A 23088-nucleotide genomic window follows, 5' to 3' on the forward strand; every position below is an offset into this window, starting at 1 on the left:
AGGAGTTTATTGTGAAAGTTTATTGTGCATCAAATCGGCAACTAGCAGAGGTATCAAAATGGTTAGCATTGTTAGCATATCTTATTTGTTTATGTTGTTTGTTAGCTTGCAACTGGCAGTGGCTTACACAGTGTTAGTGGTTGTGATAACGCAAACTCTCGCTCTCTGTACTGTCAAGGTTTCGGGTTAATTTTGCTTTCCCCCTTCCCTGCAAGTTGACAGGATTGGTTCCTTAGGTATATGAAAACCTGGCCGTTTTTATGCTGCCTTCACATACCATCACAAAACACACACACACTTTAAACTCAAACACATAACACATAAAATCGCGACATGAACCCAAAACATTTCCCTCTGACCTGAAATACAACCTGATGGGTAATCATTGAAAACAAAGAGAGGAAACATCATTAGACCACTAGTTTACATACTGTTGCTACCTGAGGTAAGTAGAAAATTATGTTTTAAATTATGTTTTAAAGATTTAAAACACACACACAGCTTTAGAGAGAGAAGAGAAAGCAAAGAGAGTAGACAAAATAACTATAATATTCTGCAATTATCTTGTTAAGTGTCAGTTGTAGGCCAGAGAACAGAAACTGCATGCTCAAATAGTCATTAAGTCATCTATTAGTTTTTCTGTTTACAGCACAAGTAGCGTGGAGCACCATCAACTGCTCTGCAGCAGACAGCAGCTGCAGTTTATGGTTTGCAGAATATATCAAAGGATGAAATTAAAGGTCTGGTGAAGTCAACAGGTCACAGACTAATTTGAAGTGTCAAAGCGGTTGCAGTTTTATATTAACAATCTGTCATGGGAAATGGGGTTGCTGAAGTGATGAACCAACATAAAGTTATCACCTGACTCTGCAGTTCCCCTCAGCCCTGTAAAGCTTTAACATTTTTCAAGGCATTGTTTTGAATTTCCAGCCCGGCTCACAACTTTATGGTTTGGGTTCACTCTCACTGCTCTCTTATTAGTCTCTTATTCCAGACACTGCTTTCAGGGGAAAACCTCCAAAACCCTGTTGTACACTAAGAATTGGTGGTGACCAAAAGCAAAGTTGAAAGAGAGTCAATATTGGGCTCCAAATGAATGATAGTGATTAGTTGAATGTGCAAGTAGGGAGCTAACACAGTCACAATCTCAGTTACGTTTATGTTAAAGTATTCTAGTCACAACCAAGTAAGGACGTAGCAACAAAATCCCAATATGTGGGCTTGGGCAAGAGTGCTGCTTACTGCATATGCATCTGAATTTCATTAATAAGAGGAAGACTTTGAAAAACTTATAGTTTTGTATTTTTCGTACTTGGTCTTCAGTCAAATTTAAAATGCTCTGTATTCTTAAATACATTCGAATAATCTACTTTTGCATTATACTTTATTATACTTTTGTTTTATAAACATGTTATAGATTATTCAGCTCCATTTAGATTCAGGTGTTGATGTACTGGTGCAGTTTATAAAGTAAGAATCAGTCACATGCGTCTATATTCTGCAGATGTAAAGCGTCCTCTTGGGATTGAATCATTATTCTGTGTGTACAGCTTGCTCAACATCCCACAGCTGCTGTTGCACAAAACAATTTATTTCTGTAGGGTCTAGCGAGATGATAAAAAGTCAGTGAAAATGACAGCAAATTCAACATACATGAGAGCAAATATCTTATGAGCATATCATCTGAAGTGTGTTTTCATGTGTTTCTCTCTGCTCCGTCAGGATCTCTGGCCGACGCAAAAACGTCAGATTAGTTAAGAGGGTTTTTTCTGGTCACAGTTGGGCAGTCCGAGTGAACAAGGCTATCCCTGACGCAGAAAGATAGGGCGGTGGAGGATGATGAATGGGGCTGTTTGAGAATGCTACTCGGTTCAGCCACACACACTTTGTCTGTCTCATGGCAGGAGACAGGGGGAAGAGGCACTAAAGCAAAGTTAACTGAGTTTTACACTCCTCACTATCTCTGAGCATAATTGAAACCCCCTTCTAATTACTCATCAGAGACCGGCCAATTTAAGTTGGCGTATCCTCTGAGGAACCTGCACTGCTCCTCGTCGAGCCAGTTTTCTTTGTTCAATACATCACAAGTTTGGAAACGGCGTACAGTCAGCATGTGTGTTCTGTGTCCTAGAGATACTCCAGGGAGAGAGAGCCTCATCCAGAACTGAGATCAGACTGGACAGAGGCCGCTGTTATCTCACATTGAAGTTACCAGCATTAAAAGAAAATCATTACAACAAAGACATGGTCTAATTCCATGTTTTACAACACACTCCGCTGTCCTACGTTTTTCAGTCACAGCAGTAAAAAGATTTGACTATAAGGTTGTAGACTCTTCTCCATTATATTACATTTTTTAAACTTTTGAGATGAAAAATGAATCATTCCCATAGTAATATATATATGCACACACTGGATGAAAAAAAGACACGCTGGTCCCAAAGAATGGGTTTTATTGAACCAGAGTATGTGTTAAGTATAATAGCTGAAGGCCCAGAGCAAAGCAGGGTGAATGAAGTGCCAGTCAATGCCTTGTGAAATGTGCAGCTGGCCGCAGGCCTCTTACCATCAGCCCGGCCAATTCATGCTGCTGCCACAGTTACCCAATGCTCAAAAAAGGGGAAAATTTCCCCACCTCAACGCTGCCACGCTGACGGAGCACTGCCTGATTTATTCACCACTGATCACACATACAGGTGCCTGCACATGTACACACACACACACACACACACACACACACACACACACACACGCACACACGCGCGCACACACACACACACACACACAAACACACGCACACACACACACACTCACACACAAACACACACACTCACACACACACAAACACACACACACACACTCACACACACACACACACACACACACACGAGACATGAATGCACATGCGCTCCACACACAACACCGGCTCAGACCTGGGTTATAGCTCTCTGTCCAATCGAGTTTGCAGGTCCAGTAGCAGAACATAATGAGGTTTTCACACTGAGACACCTCAGCTAGAGAAAGCGGAGGAGGAGGAGGTGTGTGTGTGTGTGTGTGTGTGTGTGTGGTGTGTGCGTGCGTGCGTGCGTGCGTGCGTGTGTACAATCGTGCGTGTGTGTGTTTTGAGGATGGGGTTGGGGGGTGTCAGTAGATGTGACACAGAGAAAGAAGGGGAAGGAAAGAGAAAAGGCACTCAATGATAATGTATGAGCTGTCTGCAGTGCTTCATGAGTAAAAAGAAGATTATCATGTCAAGATACAGTAATACCTCACTAAACACTGATTTTCATTGGGTCTGTCTGTCTGGGTGTGAAGATTCAGAGTAGCTAATCAGGATAGGAGAGTGTGTGTTTGTGTGTGTGTGTGTGTGTGGGATGTGCTGGCTCCAAGTTGTCTTATAAACTGTCCAAGCTGGGTTAAAATGAGATCCAAGCACTGATGGTTTCCTCTGGATCAGACAGCTACATTGCCTCTTCGATTAAAGGTTTATATAGGCTGCCTTGACCTTTCCCTAACCTCTGTTTTTATATTGACAGTGTTTCAATGACAGGGTGAAAACAGTTTGACAGTGTGAAATGAAAGGACAAAGTTAGCAACTAGCTGGTGAACATAAAACACACACACACACACACACGCACGTATGCACACACACAGTGATGTGATGTGAAAGCCTCAGTATAACAATGAAAACCATTAGTCATTAGAATATTTTGCAAATACATTCAGTTTTGCAGATATATTCATTGAAATGTTTCCTCTTTATAATGATAATTACTATGTGTTACTTCCAAAACATTACTGCTGTCGTAAATAAATGGATAAGCCTTCTTCTTTCACACATAAATGTTGTTTGGTCAGCTAGCAACGTAATATGTTTTATGCATTCTATGAATACTGCATGTCAATCAAGACAAGAAATGTAATGCGTATGTGCCTCATTTAAGAAACCATCAGGTGGTTAGCAGGCTCAGAAGATAGATGGAGAAAAAAACAAAAACAAACTAAACCATGTGATATGTCTGCACTTCCCAGCACTGCAAAGACATGACGATAAGTAACATCCCTGATGCCAGGATGGATACAAGTTAAAAATAAAATAACTAGAGGACAAAGTGCATTTTCTCTCAGGCAATTTTCTTGCCCCCTTTTTCTCCTGAGGAATTCAATGAGTCAACCACTCCTTTGCTCAAAAAATAAATAAGAAAATAAAAATCTGCAGGAAAGCAAAGAACAAGGCAATTTTCTTTTAAATTTTTCAGTTAAAAATTCATTTGGGTTGACCTCACTCTAAATTATGATATAAGCCTTTTGTTGTATTCTTGCTTTATTTAATTCTCAGCTTGTTTGTAGAAGGTTATCTTATTATTTTTGAACCACAATGGAAACTCGAAAATAAAAATGAACGAAATATTTTTTGCAGTTTGTTGTCAAGAAATAGCCCCGTGCTCTACATTCTTCATATCTTATTTTCACATTCTCCCCCTTAAAAGATTTGCATTTCAATCTTTACAAGAATTCAGCTGTGACTTGGCTTTAAATGACTCTATTTCTGAGAGCAGCAGCAGCAGCAAGTGGATTCACTATGAGTCAGAAAAGAGACATAAAGATCTTAGTCATCAGTCTAGCACTGATTTCTCCAGATCTATCACAACACGACAAAATTGCGGCCTGTTTTCCAACTCTGACGTTTCCATGCAAGAAAAATGTTCACATTTTTTGGTGGGCCTATGTGCCAACTGTTTTTGTTGTTGTTGTTGTTGTTTTTGGTCATTACTAGCTGACTGCTGAACCTCAGCATGGCTGCCTGCCTCCTCGTGAGAGTTCATCACCAGCATACAGACCGCAGCGTACATGCTTAGCTATGTGGTCAATTTGTCAGTTGGCTAAGCACAGTTTGAGCACGTCAGCTAAAACGACCCTCTTTCTGCAGGCCTCTTGCCTGGATTCAACATAAATGGAGAAGTATAATACAGTAATACTTTACTTTCTATTCACTAGGAAATACCAGTTACAACCAGTTTTCAAGAATCAGCTACAGATTACACAAATCATTTCTATTTTCTCAAGTATCTTCAACCTGAATCTGTTTACATGTATTCTTTTAAGTTCCAAACCTGCTAATATATGACATTTCAATCTATGCCTCAGCTTGGTTCCTGTATATCAGCTCAGCTAGTTTGTTTATTTTCCTGTATTATTTCCCACTCTTGTATTCTATCCTTATTCGTTCTGTTCCCTGTACTTTTAAACTCATTCCAGCCATTTCCTGAGGCTGCAGGCTAATTTTCTCTCTCTTTCCTCCCGCCCTCCCCCTCAGCCCTTTCTGTTCAGGTGAGTCAGTCCGCTGGGCTGCATCAAGCTGAGTTCTGCTCCACTACCTCTCTCCTCTCCCCCTACTGCCTCCCCCCTTTCGTTCACAGTGTAGAACGTTATAAATAGTGAGTGCATTTATGCTTGGTGTGTCCTCTCACATGTACAGAGAGATGTCTCTACATGTTCTTAATTTCCTGTCCGCTTCTCAAGCATCCAGGAATGTTGCTGGGCTGTGCTGCAAGTTAAGCATAGTGCTCACAGTCTGAACTGTAGTTCATGTGATACCGTCTAGCTCAGAAAACCAAAAAAACTCTGTCCAAACTCTCACCAAAACTGTCACATATATTCGAATACTCTGAGGCTACCATGCTGCATTCAGGTCTCTTAATAAATCAGTGTTGTACACTAGGTGATCAGCTTTAATTGGAATGAACTGGGTATCCTCTTGGAGCTTGTAGCCAGCTCTAATAACACATCAACGGAGGGCTGCGTCTGCATCTTCAGCCTTCTTCTTGGTACAACAGAGCATAATACATTTTGTAATACACAAATATATTGAGTTTTTTTTCAGCTATTCCACCAACTTTCACTGTTTTATTGGCAATATTCAGTGCCGTTACTCATGAATTTTGGCAGCTTAGAGATGTTTCCTAAAATTCCACAGTTTACACTGTTTTTGCAATATTTAACCAACCACTGTACATCCACAAATACTCACCCTCCTCATTCAGCCGCAGCCAAATGCAGAATACAGCTGAGCAGTGAAGGCTTTACCCACACATGCCAGTGGCAGAGTGTTTGAAGGGAATACCCATGCAAGATATTATCTTTCTTTCTTATGCAAACATGCCATGTTTTTATTGCGCCAGTATTGCATTATGTTAATCTGGGTTCAAATATGGTATAATGCCACTGACTCACATGGTAGTCTAGTTGACACATGGAAACATAAAAGAAAAACAGTTGTTGAATCCAGTTGTACACATCCAGAAAGGTCTTTATATTTCATGATAAAAGAGAAACATTACTCTTGGCAATATATATTTCTAACTCAGTGCCATTGTACCTTATAGACCAATGGCCCAGAGCTAATTTAGCTCCTTGTCACACCACTGAGATCACACAGTTATCCAACAGTTAACAGCTTAGTAATGCAATTGTGCCTGGGTTAAGTGCAGTGTGAAAAGAGGTAATAATCATTTTAGAGTTGACTAAGATTAAAGTTTGGCTCGCAGCCAGTCCTACCCTGTGTTGGTTGTTAAAGAAGCTAATTAAACCCACATGAAAGCCTCTCCTCGGGTGCCAGAGAGATTAAACACCCCCAGGTGCATTCTCTCTTCAACTGCCGCATAACAAAAATGGGACAACGATTAGACAACACACACTGTTTACAATATGTAAGAAGGGATCCTGCTGGGTGTGTTTTCAGATGCAGTATAAAACGTAAATAATGTTAAAATAATGTTGTGATATGTGATAATTATATTACTGGAGATGTATCAAAAGCTTCAGTTTCTGTCTCACCTATCAGGGTTCAGGTTCAGTGCAGAGATGAAGTCACTGTTTGTCTGAGTCATTTCAACATATAATTCCTTCTTAGTTTATCAAGTATACTTCCTGTACTTGTAATTAATCCCTTCGTCTCCTGTATTACATAATCACACCGTGAGAAAAGACACTTCTTTCTTCACCGTGTATGCATGTCATATTATTCTCTGACAACCTTGCTTTGAGAAAATCGTTAATTATTTCATTGATGATCCTCTTACAACATGTTTAACCTATTGTTTTTCCTTCCTCATCATCCTCCTTGAGACTGTGTGTGCTTATCATTTTGCTTGTGTGTCTGAGTGGTGTGAGTGAAATGTGAAGCAAGTGCACAGTCTCCAGGTTTCTGCTCTCTGAAATGTACATTAAGATACAATCACAATCACGCACACACGCTCTGGCAGCTTCCTCTTCGCCTGGCTGGAATTTGTAAGCCCTGAGCTCCAGCCAAGCTCCTGTTGCTGAGGGGAAACCAGCTGCACACTCATCCAATCCTCCTGCCAGCTCTCCTGCTAATGGAACAGTCCGGTGCGCCCCTGCCCACCCCTGCCGCAAGAAACCGTTTGGTACATCCCATCGGTGCTTCTCTAGCTGGTTTGTCACTGACTCAGTAGTATCGCAGCAGTCAGCCAAACGGCAGCTTGAACGCACGCACACATACACACTCACACGCACAGACAGAGAAAGAGTGAGGACGTAAAAAGAGAGAGTTGCGAGAGAGAAGCAAAAAGAAATCTTCGGCTAGCCGCTCTTCTCACAGTCTGCTGGTTGTTTTGCATCCCTGATATGACCCTGTTCAGCCCAAGATGTGAGTATACCGGGGTTTATCCCTTTGTTTGTGTGTGTGTGTGCGTGTGTGTGTGTGTGTGTGTGTGTCTGCGCGCGTGCGTGTGTTAGTGGATGTTTACATGCAGCACTGTGTTTCTGAAAGACAATATTTTCCACTGTGCCTCTCTCTCTCTCTCTCTCTCTCTCTCTCTCTCTCTCTCTCTCTCTCTTTCTCTTTTTTTGTGCCCTCGCCTGCCATCTCTATCCTGTCCGTCTGCAAGCCTCTCTCTCCAGCCTTTATTAGCTTATCTCTCCACTTCATCCCCAATCCCAGGTTTCCTTTTCACTTTTGCCTCTTAGCTGTTTTCTGTGGCTTTGATCCCATCCAGATGGTGGTTTAGAAAACGGTCTGTGGCAGGACTTTATGATGTAAACACTGTGAAGCAACTTCAACTTCATGTTTACACCAAAACTGTGAGGTACATATGATCAAAGCTCATCCTGCTCTGTCACATTGGCAAGGCCAGCTTTCTCTCTCTCTCTCTCTCTCTCTCTCTCTCTCTCTCTCTCTCTCTCTCTCTCTCTCTCTCTCTTTCTCTCTGGGCAATATTGGCTTGTGAGACAGAAACAGCCAAAAGCTTAATTGTGCTGTAATCCTGCTCTGTGGCGATGGGTTAAGCATACATTTTCCTTTCCTTTTCTCCAGCTGCAGATTTGATAGTGCCTTTATATTTATTCCTAATAAGAGTACTTCACCAGACATGCAGACAGAGCGGCTGCATCTTCTCACAACTTCCACGCGACTTCAGAAACAGCTCTCTGCTCACACGATGTCTGCTGGCAAAGCAAAGGCTTCAGCCGAGTCAGTTCATTACAGACTGAAAGACTTGACAGTGAAAGTGGGCTGTCTCTGTGTGGTTTGCTGTAGTGTGGAATCTCTTCAGGGTTTATGAGACCATGTAGAGTCATGGCACTACTGTATCTCCTTAACTGTAATGCAAGAGCTTCATTTGCATTTTTTTGGGGCCAATCTTTCTTTTTGGCACACACCAGCATCTCTCTCTTCATCACTGTGAAATGGCATCTATTCCTATCAGCCTATATCTGATCTACTAATCCATGTTGTATGCTGACAGTGATGTATGTGATTACAGTGTATTTAGCCCTGAGAGTGGAAACTAAAGCTGGTTGCCGCTTGGCGCTAAGTCTGACCTGAGGTCAGTCGCAGTGCACGAAATGGACAAGATGCAGCGTGACAGAGAGTAGAGAGGAGGCATGCACGTTGCTGCTTTTTACATAAAAGAAATATTGTGTGCGTATTAATGCGGAAACAAGAATGGCAACTTCTCTGAACTATAAAATGTTTTAAAATGCAGTATATGATGCAAGCAGAGCATACAGTATAGAGTATATCTAATTAATTATTGTAAGGCAAAATAGATGTGAAAAAGTGAACATTCAAGTGTAGAAATTTATTGTGGACAATCGACTGAAAACTAAAACCAAAAAGACTCATGTTTTAGCAATTCAATCAAGTGTCAAGAAAGAGAAAACAACAGCAAAGCATAATTTTCCACCAAGGTATAAAACAGTTTCTAAAATCAGTGAGAAGGATAACAAAACATTATTTTTTCATAGACTGAAATACAATTGAATATATCAGTGTCAATTATCAGCCAAGTCATTTGTGTTCTGAAATGAGTTGTGTGATTTAGAAGTTAACTGAAAAATACATGAAAAAATTAAGGATGCAGTTCAACCCACTGCATGGAAAAGTGAAGAACCAGGAAGATAGAAAATGATGATAGAAGACAGAAAGTTTAGGGCTGTTTTTATGCAGATTAAAAATGCACACCGTATTAATATATAATGTCTTATTCACATCACTATTTTATTGTGGTGTGTGTTTGTGTGCGTGTGGTTGTGCAGAAGATGAGGTTGCTTTTTTTTTTTTGGGCATCACTGACTGTCTGTTTCAGAGTTTTACGGCTGCATACATGAATCACCTGAGGCCAAACTATAGGTAACCATAACGACACTTAATTGAATCTGATAGAAAAGTTGTGTTTTCTGTGGATGTGTGGAGGTGAACAGGTTCAGACAGGGCAGCTTTCCTGCAGCTGGTAAAGCAGGGTGGATAGTGACTAACTGGGGTCTTCAGAACAAGGAAACCTTTTCCACATTGTTGCCGTGTAATTTTGTTTCCAGGTAGTGTGATTAAGCCAGCTCTCAGTTTGGCTCAGTACAGAGCAACAGTCTGGCACTCAGCCTGACATCCGTTCATACAAAGCACAGTGACAGACCGTAGACTGTGGCAGAGACTGGGGCTTTATAACTCATTATGGCTGATCGTGTGTGACCTTGATGTGTCCTCTGGTGCCCTTTGCTCCTATTTCACAAACATGCTGTCTGTTACAATAGACTACCTTGATTTCTCTACCATCTATCCGTTTCTTTTTTTAGCAGGATTCTCTTGGGCTTGTCCCTGATTAAACTGCTCTATAGTGAGAATCATGACTCACAATACAATGTTATTATGTCATGCTGCCCATGATTAAGACTAGCACCATACAGGCAGTTTTGTGCAAAATGATATACAATAAATGTCTTTGATGATCTATACATCTGTACTGAAGAGGGAAACAAACTCCTGAAATGACAAAATAATCACAGAAGTGCTGTCATTTATAATGTTAACAGAATAATTTAAAAAAAGATCAGATATAGTATCTTTAACACTTAACTTTAACACCCTGTTTTGTGGTTACGAAACAGTAAAAAGAGATGATGAATGACAATAGTTTATAGTGAAACACAGTTTTAGTAATACAAAATATGTCTTCATAGGAGAGTTTAGAATTGTATATATTATCAAACAAGCAAAAATATCCTTATATTTGCATAAAACTATATAATAGTGTTTCATAAGGCATTGGTAATTGTTAATGCAGTGGTTAGAAGTGCTAAATAGGGTTAAACTAAAGAATTACTTGTAGGAATAATAGTGAAGAGAAAACTGTGTAATTGCATCACTACAACAACCACCATCATCACAGTCATTATCACCACAGTCGACACAATTACTGAGCAGAATGTGAGTTGTCAGTGAAGACATGTCGCTCAAGTGGATTTATAAAGGCCTGTGTTTAAGGAGCCAGGTAGGGGGGACAACCCATGTGAGGCTCACTTCAACAAGAAGAAAAGAAAATAAGATCAAAAAAGAGAAGGGAGGGAAAAGAAATCAATTACCATCAGCATCATAGTCATCATTTATGTTCCACCATTCTAGATTAAAACATCTTTAAACTTTGCGAAAGAAAGGCAAAAAAGCAACAGAGATTGTATCTTTGCAAGTTAAGTGCAACACAAACCTTTAAAAAAGCAGATCAATTGTATAATTTACAATTTCAAAGCTATAATTCATACATTTAACCAAAATGTATTTTACATTTGTGTAGGTGTGTGTGTGTGGGTGCGTATGTGGAGTCTGCTCTGGGGAAGCTAATTGTAGCGTATAGGACTTTGTTTACCGAATAGCAGTCTGATTGCCTCCTGAGGTTTTGCTCCTGTAGAGCGACACGACTGTGCTCAGCAGCATCCGTCCCTCTCTTCCTGTCTAACGCCTTCATCGTGCAGTCAATCACACAGTCGTCTTGTAGCTCATGAAATATCATAAAATTCAGTTTTCTTTCCTCCTGCCACACCCACGTCTGCGGAAATGAAGATTTATTTCTGATGATTCGCATCAGTCTTCTCATGAGGTGTAAAACTTTTATCTTCTTCGTGGAGGAAGATGTTGTTACTGTCACATGGCAATACTGCACTGGCTTATAACATGTTGGCTTGTCCAGTAAAGGTGGGCAATATGGTATGAGAGAGAATTTATAGTGATATTGGTGATTTAACCTGAAACTGAGTCATTTCTGGTCTTCTGGTCTGGTTTTGGCTGAGTGAAATAAAATACCAGTATTATTCCCTTTTTTGACAGTGTGACCTAATTTTTTATTTACCTTTTTCCCCTGATTAAGGAGAAGACATTACACATGAACATCAAGTAACTGAAATATTGTGTTGACATTGCAAAACATTTTCTTTTCTTCTTTTTGTTAATTCTAAAGAAAGAACCTTATGGAACAATGAAGCCACTGGTGTATATTTAGATCATACTGATATTTCCATCACACTACTACCCTTTCTGTGGCTGCTGTTATTCCACACAACAATGTTTTTTTTTCAAGCAAGACATGAGTCATCCTCCAATAGAATAATGTTTGGAAAGCAGGGTATAATTACATCCATTACATCCATCAAGGCTCTTGTTACTTGTATCCAGAGGGTATTTACCCCTTGATGGTCACACGTGTCTGTGTATGTTCTGATTTAATTTTGTGAACATAATAAACGTACAGGACTCCGAGTCAGTTTAACATTTTCTTGGAGATAAGTGACCTATGAATAACTTTATAATTTAGCAACCGATGATTATAATAACATGTACTGAGTGGAATATTATTCCAAACTAAAATCTGTGATCTCTTCACAGCTTTTAAGGTCTATGTTCCATACAGTCTTGATGCTCAATAAACAACTCAGATGTTGGATTTTCTTGGGGGAGTGGGTAAAGATTGATTCAATGGAACTCCATATGTTTACAGTGGAGTGCGCAACTGTAGATAAAAAAAGAAAAATGGTAAATGAAATGTTTCTCTTAGGTCTTGGAAGGATCTTGATCCATTGTTATGGTAAACATAAGAGCGTATTTATGTTTCTAAAACATGCTTATGATTATTTTTCTCTATATTCCTCATACTTGCTTCACGGTAGCTTTCTGGCAGTGCAGGTGTGCGTGGCTCAGGCCAGTAACAGTTAGTGTAATGTTTCAGCAGCAGGGGCCAGTTCGTCGCCAGTAAAGACACACTGTTGGCTGCAGAGAAGCCATCCAGTAGGTCACCGTTTGACTCTAAACTGTCAGAAAATTATCCCTGCTGTGGGAAGTAAAGGTACATACACGTGTCTAAATTTCTTTTCACACATTCAGACCCTTACTTAATTAATTGTAGCTTCCAGCCATTTGACAGCCATGCTGTGTGAGTGTACGTGCAGCTGGCCCAGTCACGCTCCATTCACCACCCATCTGTCCATGTCAGACTGGCCTCTCCTCTCCTCTCCTCTCCTCTTCTCTCATCTCCTCTCCTCTCCTCTCCTCTCCTCTCCTCTCCTCTCCTCTCCTCTCATCTCCTCTTCTCTCATCTCCTCTCCTCTCCTCTTCTCTCCTCTCCTCTCCTCTCCTCTCCTCTCATCTCCTCTCCTCTCCTCTCCTCTCCTCTCCTCTCATCTCCTCTCCTCTCCTCTCCTCTCCTCTCCTCTCCTCTCCTCTCCTCTCCTCTCCTCTCCTCTCATTTTATTCTCCCTCCCCTTTCCTGTTTTTATTCTTCTCTCTCTGCTTTTTCTCTCTTTTACTCTTACCTCTGGTAAATCAAAGCAAACCCACGACAGCACCAACAGTGAGCTGCTGGTATATCATGTAATCAAGGTGGCTGGTGGTTAACTGTCTCATTGGAACATGTGTATGGAGGTGTTTGCAGCGAGAAACATACAAAGACAGAGAGACATGGGGTTCGGCTTTTGAGACGAGTCTAAAGCAGCATCAAGTCTCTGATCTAGGCATGAAAATTGGAGACAAAAATGGAAGTGAACAGCTGGCTCGGAGTGGCAGAAGCAATCAACATAGAGTGATAGAAGATGGACAAGAAAAACAGCCGCTGTCAGTCAGAGCCAGCCCTTTAGTCATTACCATGCCGAATGATGACACCTACAACAGATTAGGTTCATTTTGCTCAAATAAAAAGTAAACTTGAGTGTAGGAGAAACATATAAACATGACCAGACGATCCATATGGGTTCACGGGTCAGGTAATCATCTGAACATCCTTCTCAGCCTATATGCTTTGTACCCCTGCTGTGTTGTGTTATGTTGCTCTTTACTGTATCACTACAAAGTTAATTGGTTGCTCTTCCATGCAGACATGAGCATGAGTGGAGAGCTGAAGTCCAGTCGCTCCAGGGCAGCAAGTAAGAGGGCCAGCAACACCACTTACGGGTGAGTACGAACCCCTCCCTCCTCACACAAACAAAGACACAGTCCCACCCCCACACACTCAGATATAATCATGCGCTCTATTATTTGCTGCAGCCCTTTATCTGCAACTCAATGGATGCACCTCAGCGTTGCAATCGATGCCGCATTATTCGTTATTAGCGTCATACTAGCTGCGTATGTAAGCTGCTATTGATTTTAGCCAGAGGTGCTGTCTCCATCAGTCAATGTTTTAATCTATCTGTTTATGTAGTGCACACATATGATTGGAGCTGATAACTTTTTATTGCTGGTGGTTCAATACAGTGCCATGGAGCTACACTAACATCAACTGCGTGCTTAGATAGCGGGTGGAGGGCAGTGGGAGCGACGACAGTGTGTGGACTTGTTTGAATTCATTCATGCCATCATTACTCTTACCTCCAACTCTCTCCTTGAACTGCAGCCTGTGCTCTAGCTGCAGCTCTGTAGGCTTGAGCTTGTCTAATGAGCATAAAGCACAGAAAATACTCTGTGTGAAGGTTGAGCAGATTCTCATTTCAGAGCTCTTACCCCACTGACTCTGACAGTGCATTTTCTCCTGCATGTCCTCTGCAAGTTCATACATTGTCCTTCATACAGTACATGACGTGAAAGCAAAAAGAAAGGCACTTAAGAAAAATCAATACATCAAAAAACATATGCACAAATATAGATATTTATCGGGTTCCTGAAAATATGTGTTGACTTACATAGATGCAGAAAAATAATAATGAAATTTATGTGAATGTCTGCATCCATACAGGCACAAGGCTTTTTAAATATTGCAGCATGCGACATTATATGTATTATGTCCCTGTTGTGTCCTTCAGAACAGTTAATCTAGCTCTCTGCCTGTGCTCCCTCCTCCTCCTCCACTCCCACTGACCATGTCTGCCTCACCTTACACCCCCAAACATTATTTGCCCATTCCACCATGTAGTTATTCAGCAGCGTGCAACCATGCATTAATGAGGTTAGTCATACAACATGCACACACGCACGCACGCACGTACACACACACACACACACACACACACACACACACACACACACACACACACACACACACACATACATACTAACTACAAATAGAACACACCTGAGGTATCGGCCCTGATATAGCTTGTGTCTGCCTGATTTTTCTTAGAGCTGACAAGGACTTAAGGCGGCTATAACAGACATTTTTGTAATAACAGTGTTTCTAAATACTGCTAAATACCGTCATCTGCTAAATGTCATAATGTCAATTAGCCAACTTTGGGTTTTGACGTCAACCCCGTTTTCATTTTCCAGCCAAAATTTAACGTCTGTCCAACATTAGAGTTTTTAGAGTTCAACGTTTTTCTCACATTACATTGACGTCCAGTGCCTGCTGGGATAAATCCTGGTGCCTGCTGGTGATATATCAATGTTGCTTTTCCAACTTTTTCCACTGCCGTCACATAGTCAAAAAAATCATTTATTGCAGGCTTGAAGCAGACCAAGTCGGTTTTCTGTGGCAATTTCAGGTTTATGGATGCATTCAGTCAGCTAAAACAAGCTATCCCTTTCTGTGCAGAGTAGATTTGTTGGATATGCGAGAGAAATAAATTGTAAGACAAAACCAATCTACGTGATCATTCCTAGAAACAACAGAAAACTACAATATAGCTAAAGTTGCAAATGTAAATCATGGTGAGACAGCTACCAAAAATCTCTCTGTCCAGACTCCAATAATCCTGTTCTGTGCTGCTGGCAGCAGTGTGCCCATCCCCTCCCTCCTCCCACCGTCCTCACAGAGCTGGCAAACAAACACTACTGCCTGTGGCCTAGATTACTTTGTGAACAAACTTTCTAACCATGTCTAAGAAGCTAAAGCAATGTAATCTACTGATGCAACACCATGCGCGTTGCCAGCATTTCTGAACTGCTATTATTGCTAGAAAGTTGGATTATCAAGCTCCCAAAATAAAAAAAAAAATCAACTTTTATTTACGATTAAACCCTAATAAAAGCTTTTTATTGTAAATGTCTTAATGTATTCATCATCATTTCTTGGCTTATATGACAGTAGGCATGTCTGCTTCATCTTTTCCCACTGCCACTCTCTCGCTCTCTCACGTTCTCCCCTGACTATTTACCCCAGAGCGACCCTGACAACATAAGGGTTTTGTCATTGTTTATCGTCTGTGCTTCCTGACTGCCATAGGTCCCCTGTAGCTTGGCGAGCCCCAGCTGTGGCGGGAGGGATGGGGTAGAGAAAGTGGCAAACGTTTCACAGCCCAGATGCTGCTGCTGCTGCTGCAGCCGTGGCCTCTGCTTGCTCCAGTGCACTACTACAAAAGCTCACTGTACTGTGTGGCCTGTATAGTGAGGCTCAGGTGCCAGAGGAATGGTCTCAGAAGTGTGTGTGTGTATGAGTTAGTGTGTGTGTGTGTGTGTGTGTGTGTGTGTGTGTGTGTGTGTGTGTGTGTGTGTGTGTGTGTGTGTGTGTGTGTGTGTGTGTGTGTGTGTGTGTGCGTGTGTGCGTGTGTGTGCGTGTGTGTGTGTGTGTGTGTGTGTGTGTGTGTGTGTCTGTGTATACAATTACTTAAAGGACATGGTAAAACAGGACAAAAGGCTTCTGTGGCAAAGCATTTTATTTTCTTTTGTCCTTTCTTACCTTTTGTCTCTTCAGCCAGTTACTCTCACAGAGGAGTCAGAACAATATTGACAACTAAAGCACGGCGCCACAATCCATCCCTTCAGTTCTAGACCTATAATTATTGATTGATTACTCCCTCCCTGCGCTAATTTTTATTTTTATTTTATTTTTTTGAAAACCTCACGCTTGTTTCTTCGTTCGTGGCTGTGTGGCCGTAGCTTTGCTCAGTATGAATGCCCAGCTTGTATCAAGGTTATTACAGTGTTCATTTTATTAACTGCTCCATTTTGCATCTCGGCGGAGAGGGGAAGGATCGAGGCAGAGAAAGAGGAGAGGGGACCGGCCCGAACACTGAGTGGCAGAGTTTAGTGAGCATCTGGTCTCTGGTATTTTTGTCAGCTTTTTTCCACGCACTTCACTCTTTTAATATGCTCTCATCTGTTTTAATTATCAGATGGGTCGGTCTTAGAGGAGTTTGAGTTAGGACGGAAATGTTGCAGGAAACCCATCTGTCATAGAGACCCATAGCTGATCGGGGGCAGGAGTGGTGGAGGCCTCAGGGTATGAACTGTTTTCAGGAGCAGTGGGTGATGATGGGAATGTGTAAGCTTCATGAAAAAGAATGGGTGAGGCAAGAAGAATAGATGATCATACAGCATAAAAAAATAATTTAGTCCAACCTATTTGGAAGAGTGGACAAAGACAAATGGTACAATCAAAATCCAAACTGTCAGGGGCATCAAGATCCATCACATTTTACAGACCAACTTCCTGTTTCTACTTTGACCTTCCATACTTGTCTTAGTTGTTCATGGTTTCCATTTAGCTAAATGATCTGACTGTTGGTTTCTCACCCCATCAGACTTTGTCATATGTCACCATGTTTCCTCTCATCTAGTCTAATCTATTACTTTGATGAATGGAATGTTACCATAAGCAAAAGAAATGACGGCCAAAACTACAGTATTAAAATAAAGACAGACATTGTAGTAAACCTGAATTATCCTTCTTTTAGAGGCAGTACGGCAGTATTTGGAATAGATCTGTAAAGATGTAGTATGCAGCTTTATCTTTTACCGAGAGTGTATTTTTAGTGACATCTTCCTCCGTCTAATTTGTTCCCATGCAAGACTTGTCACTTATTTTGACAGATTGTATATGTGTATCCAGCCTGAGGCGCGACTGGCTGACATCTGTAAAACCACCACGAGCAGTGAAAAAGCAAAGGGCAAATGGAGGCAATCTGCAGTAAAGAAAGCAATGTTGAAGTTCACCAGTTTTTATGAACGACCTCAGTCTGCTGGACGTATTTCTGATTGTCACAACACAGCTGACTGCCAGCTGTTATGACACCCACCCACAGCTAAATCTGCACACACAACGTCATGATCATTTTTTTTTTCTTTGTAATGGCATTTGTAAACATTATTTTAAAAGAGGGGTCACATACTGCCACATACTGATATATTTACTTATTAATATATTTTTACGCATGTATTTATTGTTAATGTGCCAAAAAAATGCATTTTTCTAGGGAAAACATAAATAAACAAATAAAATAAATGCAACATAGTGCTTGAACTACCCCCACCTGTTCCCCTCTTCCCGGTGTGGATGTCAGATTATTATGTGAACAAGTTGCTCAAGATTCATGTTGGGGTCTGGTGTGAGTTTGTGACTGTGTGACCATCCTGCAGACCACCACATTCGTTCCTTTACAAAATAGTCGTCCTGTGTTTTGCTGAATTGGCCAGAAGTCACCGTAGCATGTACTTGATATTTGATTGTTTTTAGATATATTATGAAAAACAAAGAATAAAACAAGGTAAATACAGATAAAAATTAAAGAAGAAGAAAAATTGCCTACTGCAGCATGACTTTGGTTTATGCTGTTCATTTGTTTTATATTGAAAAGCATTTCAGAGTATACTGGAGTTCACAGTGATGCATTTCTTGCCGTTTAGTTTTTCACAAATAGCAAGAGCATTCTGCTTATGTCTGCACTTTGGTAAAATTAAGTTAAATGAAGTGTGGAGGGAGTTCTAGGCCCGTGTGACTAATATATCAGTGTTTTCATTGTGAGTCGCAACGTTGGTCTGGCCATGTCGCACGCAACGTGCCCAATCAGCTGTTATGACTAACTGTAAAACAAGAATGAAACCCATAGGCCCACAGTGTGTGTGTGTATGTGTGTGTGTGTGTGTGTGTGTGTTGTGTGTGTGTGTGTGCGTAGGTGTGTGTTCATGTCTAACATCACGGACACAACGGTGATTTATTTAGTGTTTTGTTACATGTTCACTCATTTCAAGATCTTTATTAAATAGAATGATAATACAAAATTAAAATGCTCATATACAGAGAAAACTTCCCATGCAGAGGTTCAACAAAGTGAGGCATTAGTATGCTTTAAACAAAGCGCTTGTCAGATCAACCATCAGCAGTCGAACCACCACACCATTCCAACGTTGGAAATTTGGGTTGTTGAATCCAACAACACACCCTGCCTTTGAGCGTGGCCATTTGGAGCAGCTACAATATAAACACTTGCCTTTAAACATATCCAGATGACACTGTGTATGCACTAGTTTGTTTGAAGCTCACTGAACCACGTAGCCTCCACAGCATCCTCACACACTATCTCTTCGTGTGTGAGCGAGCACCTCAAATGGCAAGCATATCACCAGGGTGGCGGTTTTTGCTCGAGCCAAAAACAGCGCACTAATTATTCACTAAAGCCTGCTGTACCTTCCCCTTTCACTTTAGCATCAATTTTAAGGTGCAGCTGCTATTTTCATTTGTCTGTCCAGCTCTTCCCTCTGTCCTTTGTCGGCGTTCTCTCTGCACGGATGCACAGACAATGTGCTGTCTGCAGTCCATTCCTGTGAGAGATGACAGGGGCTGTACTGTAGGTAAAGGTCAATGCAGTCAGAGGTGGATGTTCTGCTGGGGAAAAGGTCACTGTGCAGAGCAGGGAGGAGAGTGCACCTGCTGGTTTCAGGGCCACTGCCAAAGCCTTTGAGGCCGCAGAGAACAAGTGAAGATAGACGGGTGGATAGAGACAGAGAGGCATGAAGAAAGGGAGATAGCGATATGTTGGCTGTAGACACGATGTTCTGTGGAGATAAGGTCATGAGCCAGCGGTGGTGACACTCGTAGCTCAGGGCACGATAGCAAGAATGACCACAATCATATAACTGAGAAAATAAAAAATGTTTTTTCCAGCCATGTCAGTGTGTGTGTTTTTGTGTGTGTGTGTGTGTGTGTGTGTGTGTGTGTGTGTGTGTGTGCGTGGGTGTGTGTTCATGTCTAACATCACGGACACAACGGTGATTTATTTAGTGTTTTGTTACATGTTCACTCATTTCAAGATCTTTATTAAATAGAATGATAATACAAAATTAAAATGCTCATATACAGAGAAAACTTCCCATGCAGAGGTTCAACAAAGTGAGGCATTAGTATGCTTTAAACAAAGCGCTTGTCAGATCAACCATCAGCAGTCGAACCACCACACCATTCCAACGTTGGAAATTTGGGTTGTTGAATCCAACAACACACCCTGCCTTTGAGCGTGGCCATTTGGAGCAGCTACAATATAAACACTTGCCTTTAAACATATCCAGATGACACTGTGTATGCACTAGTTTGTTTGAAGCTCACTGAACCACGTAGCCTCCACAGCATCCTCACACACTATCTCTTCGTGTGTGAGCGAGCACCTCAAATGGCAAGCATATCACCAGGGTGGCGGTTTTTGCTCGAGCCAAAAACAGCGCACTAATTATTCACTAAAGCCTGCTGTACCTTCCCCTTTCACTTTAGCATCAATTTTAAGGTGCAGCTGCTATTTTCATTTGTCTGTCCAGCTCTTCCCTCTGTCCTTTGTCGGCGTTCTCTCTGCACGGATGCACAGACAATGTGCTGTCTGCAGTCCATTCCTGTGAGAGATGACAGGGGCTGTACTGTAGGTAAAGGTCAATGCAGTCAGAGGTGGATGTTCTGCTGGGGAAAAGGTCACTGTGCAGAGCAGGGAGGAGAGTGCACCTGCTGGTTTCAGGGCCACTGCCAAAGCCTTTGAGGCCGCAGAGAACAAGTGAAGATAGACGGGTGGATAGAGACAGAGAGGCATGAAGAAAGGGAGATAGCGATATGTTGGCTGTAGACACGATGTTCTGTGGAGATAAGGTCATGAGCCAGCGGTGGTGACACTCGTAGCTCAGGGCACGATAGCAAGAATGACCACAATCATATAACTGAGAAAATAAAAAATGTTTTTTCCAGCCATGTCAGTGTGTGTGTTTTTGTGTGTGTGTGTGTGTGTGGGTGTGTGAGAGTTACTTTCTATCCATATATTCACTGGCCCTGTGCATTACCAAACCAGATGAGTTATCTCTCCTGTCCTGCAGGCTCATCACTCTACAGGGGTTGGTCCCTCTGCTAATGAAGTCATCTCTATCCCTACTGCCTACTCTATGCTGGGAGGAGAAAAAGCGAGGGGAGCAGGTGGGAGAGGGAGAAAAGGAGGCATGAATAAGGACTGATGCAAAAGGGTGAAAATGTGCAAGGTGCAACACAGAGTAACAACAGCACAGAGGACAAGTGTGAAACAATTGAAAGAGAGAGGAGTAGATAGGAGAGAAATGTGCAGAGAGAGAAAGAAATAACAACAGTCGGGGAGAGTGAGGGGTGAAGAAAGCAAAGGAGGGAAAGCAAGTGAGCACTGCACTGCGTGTCATTGGCCCCCTGGCGTGAACAATCCATCTCAAATTGATCTTCCAGCTCGGCCCAGCAGGGCATTCTGAATCAATCTCAAATTGATCTCTGTGCCAGAGGTCGGGAAAACTAGCAGTGGAGCTTATCAGAAATATAGTGGTGCTGGGAGGATCTGACAGGGAAACTTATCACACTGCACAACAGGAAATGGGCTCTGAGCCCCCGGGGCAGCAAGAGGACGAGCCTGCTCCCTATACACACACACCACACACACACACACACACACACACACACACAAACCATACACACAATCGCAAGCACACACAGATTCAATGTCTCTGCGTGTACTATACACTGACACATGCTCCCCAGTGTTCAGCACAGTACAGAGAGGGTATACCGCGTACAGACACAGACACATAAACAAACACCCGCACACAAGCTCTCAGACCCTCTGCCCAGGCATCAGTACACACCTAGAGGCTACCTCAAAAAATAGAAAGTTTGTCAGTGCACAATATGTCAATATATTTTAAGCTAGACAGGTGAGATTTGAGGCCTGGAGCTCTTAATGACTTATAACACATTTAATGTGTCCTCAGCAAGGCTGTGTGAAAAGCCTGAGGAAGGACAATCAATACCGTCTTGCATTTAGACAGTCAGTCAGCTTAGGGGAGCAACCTGCCTCTCCAGGCCAAGTAAAAAATAAAACCATATAAACAATTGTTCAAAAGTGACTTTCACCAAACAGCATCTCCGGGAAACACTTGGAAAGTCCAGTCTAGGATTGTTGGAGCTCACACATGGCACAGCTTCCACTGAACGTCTGTACTCATAAAGTTATGAGCTAATGAAAAATCAACTGGCTGCTACTCAAGATATCTGGTCGTCTTTGTAGACTCCAGCCTGCTGTGATTACTGTATAGACACCAGTGTTCCCATTTATGTTTGTTAGGGATTGTGGACTTTACAGTGGGTTTTTTTTTTTTTCATTTGTCATCACCACGTTGGTCATTAGTTTGAAGCTGACAGCAACTTCATCGAGCACGACAGGGGATCAGAACACATGGAAAACTAACTCGAAGTTCATTTTGATGACACAGAGATAAGGTGACGGGGAGCAATAAAAGCAATGAGAGACTGAGGGAGTGCAGTGGAACAGAGGGGGGGGGGGGCAGCAGGAGAGCCTTTTCTGTGGCCTGGACTGGAAAAGCTCTCTGTCAGCACAGAGGGGTAATGGGGGTTAGCGGAGGGGGATAGAAGGAGTGAAGATGAGTGTGTGGGTATATAAAAATGTGTGTGTGTGTGGATACAAGTGACTGCATATCCCAAGGCATATTACAATGTATCGGTGACCCCTGTGACCCTCAGCACTACAGTGAGAGAACCAAACAAACATACATGAATGCATGCACTCACAATACCAAGTAATGGTAGTCACTCTCTAAAATCTTCAGTTTCTTCCATGAAAAAAACAAAAAACATTTTCTCTCATAGGGGCTGGAAACCAGCAACTCCCAAAGACAGATGCTGATTTAGAGACACGTCATTCAGGGGACACCCTGTTGTGGCTTGGCCTTCCTCTTGCCTCAGTGCCAAATGCACAGGCTCTCTAATGACCAACTTACTCCCATTAATGCTTCGGCAAAATAAGGCCAGACCTTTTTTTTTTTGACATTTGGCCTCCATGAGAGACACATGCACACACACACTTCAAAGTCCCCTCCCCGCAGCTTTAAGCTCCACTTACTCTTGCAGTTTAACCTGTGATACCTTCTGATGAATGCCCTTCAAATATCACACTCACACACCTGCCCCCATGATGGTGTTTTTTATCAGTATGACGACCATCCGTTGACAGAATTCATTCAACTATCACCACTACGTACCAAACATCAGCCTTTACTGTTACTTGAATATAATTTTAATGGGAACCCTAAACCTTAGTTTTAAGCTCGGCGCCATTCATGCAAATGAATGAACACCACTGTGTGCAGTCCCTGTT

At 41.9% G+C, this 23088-nt stretch overlaps 1 protein-coding gene across 1 annotated transcript in view; it reads left to right on the top strand.

Annotated features, from left to right (window-relative positions):
* Window positions 1-7461: 7461 nt before the first annotated feature.
* LOC130172606 (heterogeneous nuclear ribonucleoprotein C-like) overlaps window positions 7462-23088 on the top strand; it is a 38295-nt gene continuing 22668 nt past the window's right edge. The window contains exons 1-2 of the mRNA XM_056381433.1: window positions 7462-7669; window positions 13654-13729. Coding sequence (XP_056237408.1) covers window positions 7648-7669; window positions 13654-13729 — 98 coding nt within the window. The 5' untranslated portion in view covers window positions 7462-7647. The remainder of the gene's footprint in view (window positions 7670-13653; window positions 13730-23088) is intronic.

This window comes from Seriola aureovittata, chromosome 1, assembly GCF_021018895.1.
Source record: "Seriola aureovittata isolate HTS-2021-v1 ecotype China chromosome 1, ASM2101889v1, whole genome shotgun sequence".
In the NCBI taxonomy this organism is placed as follows: domain Eukaryota; kingdom Metazoa; phylum Chordata; class Actinopteri; order Carangiformes; family Carangidae; genus Seriola; species Seriola aureovittata.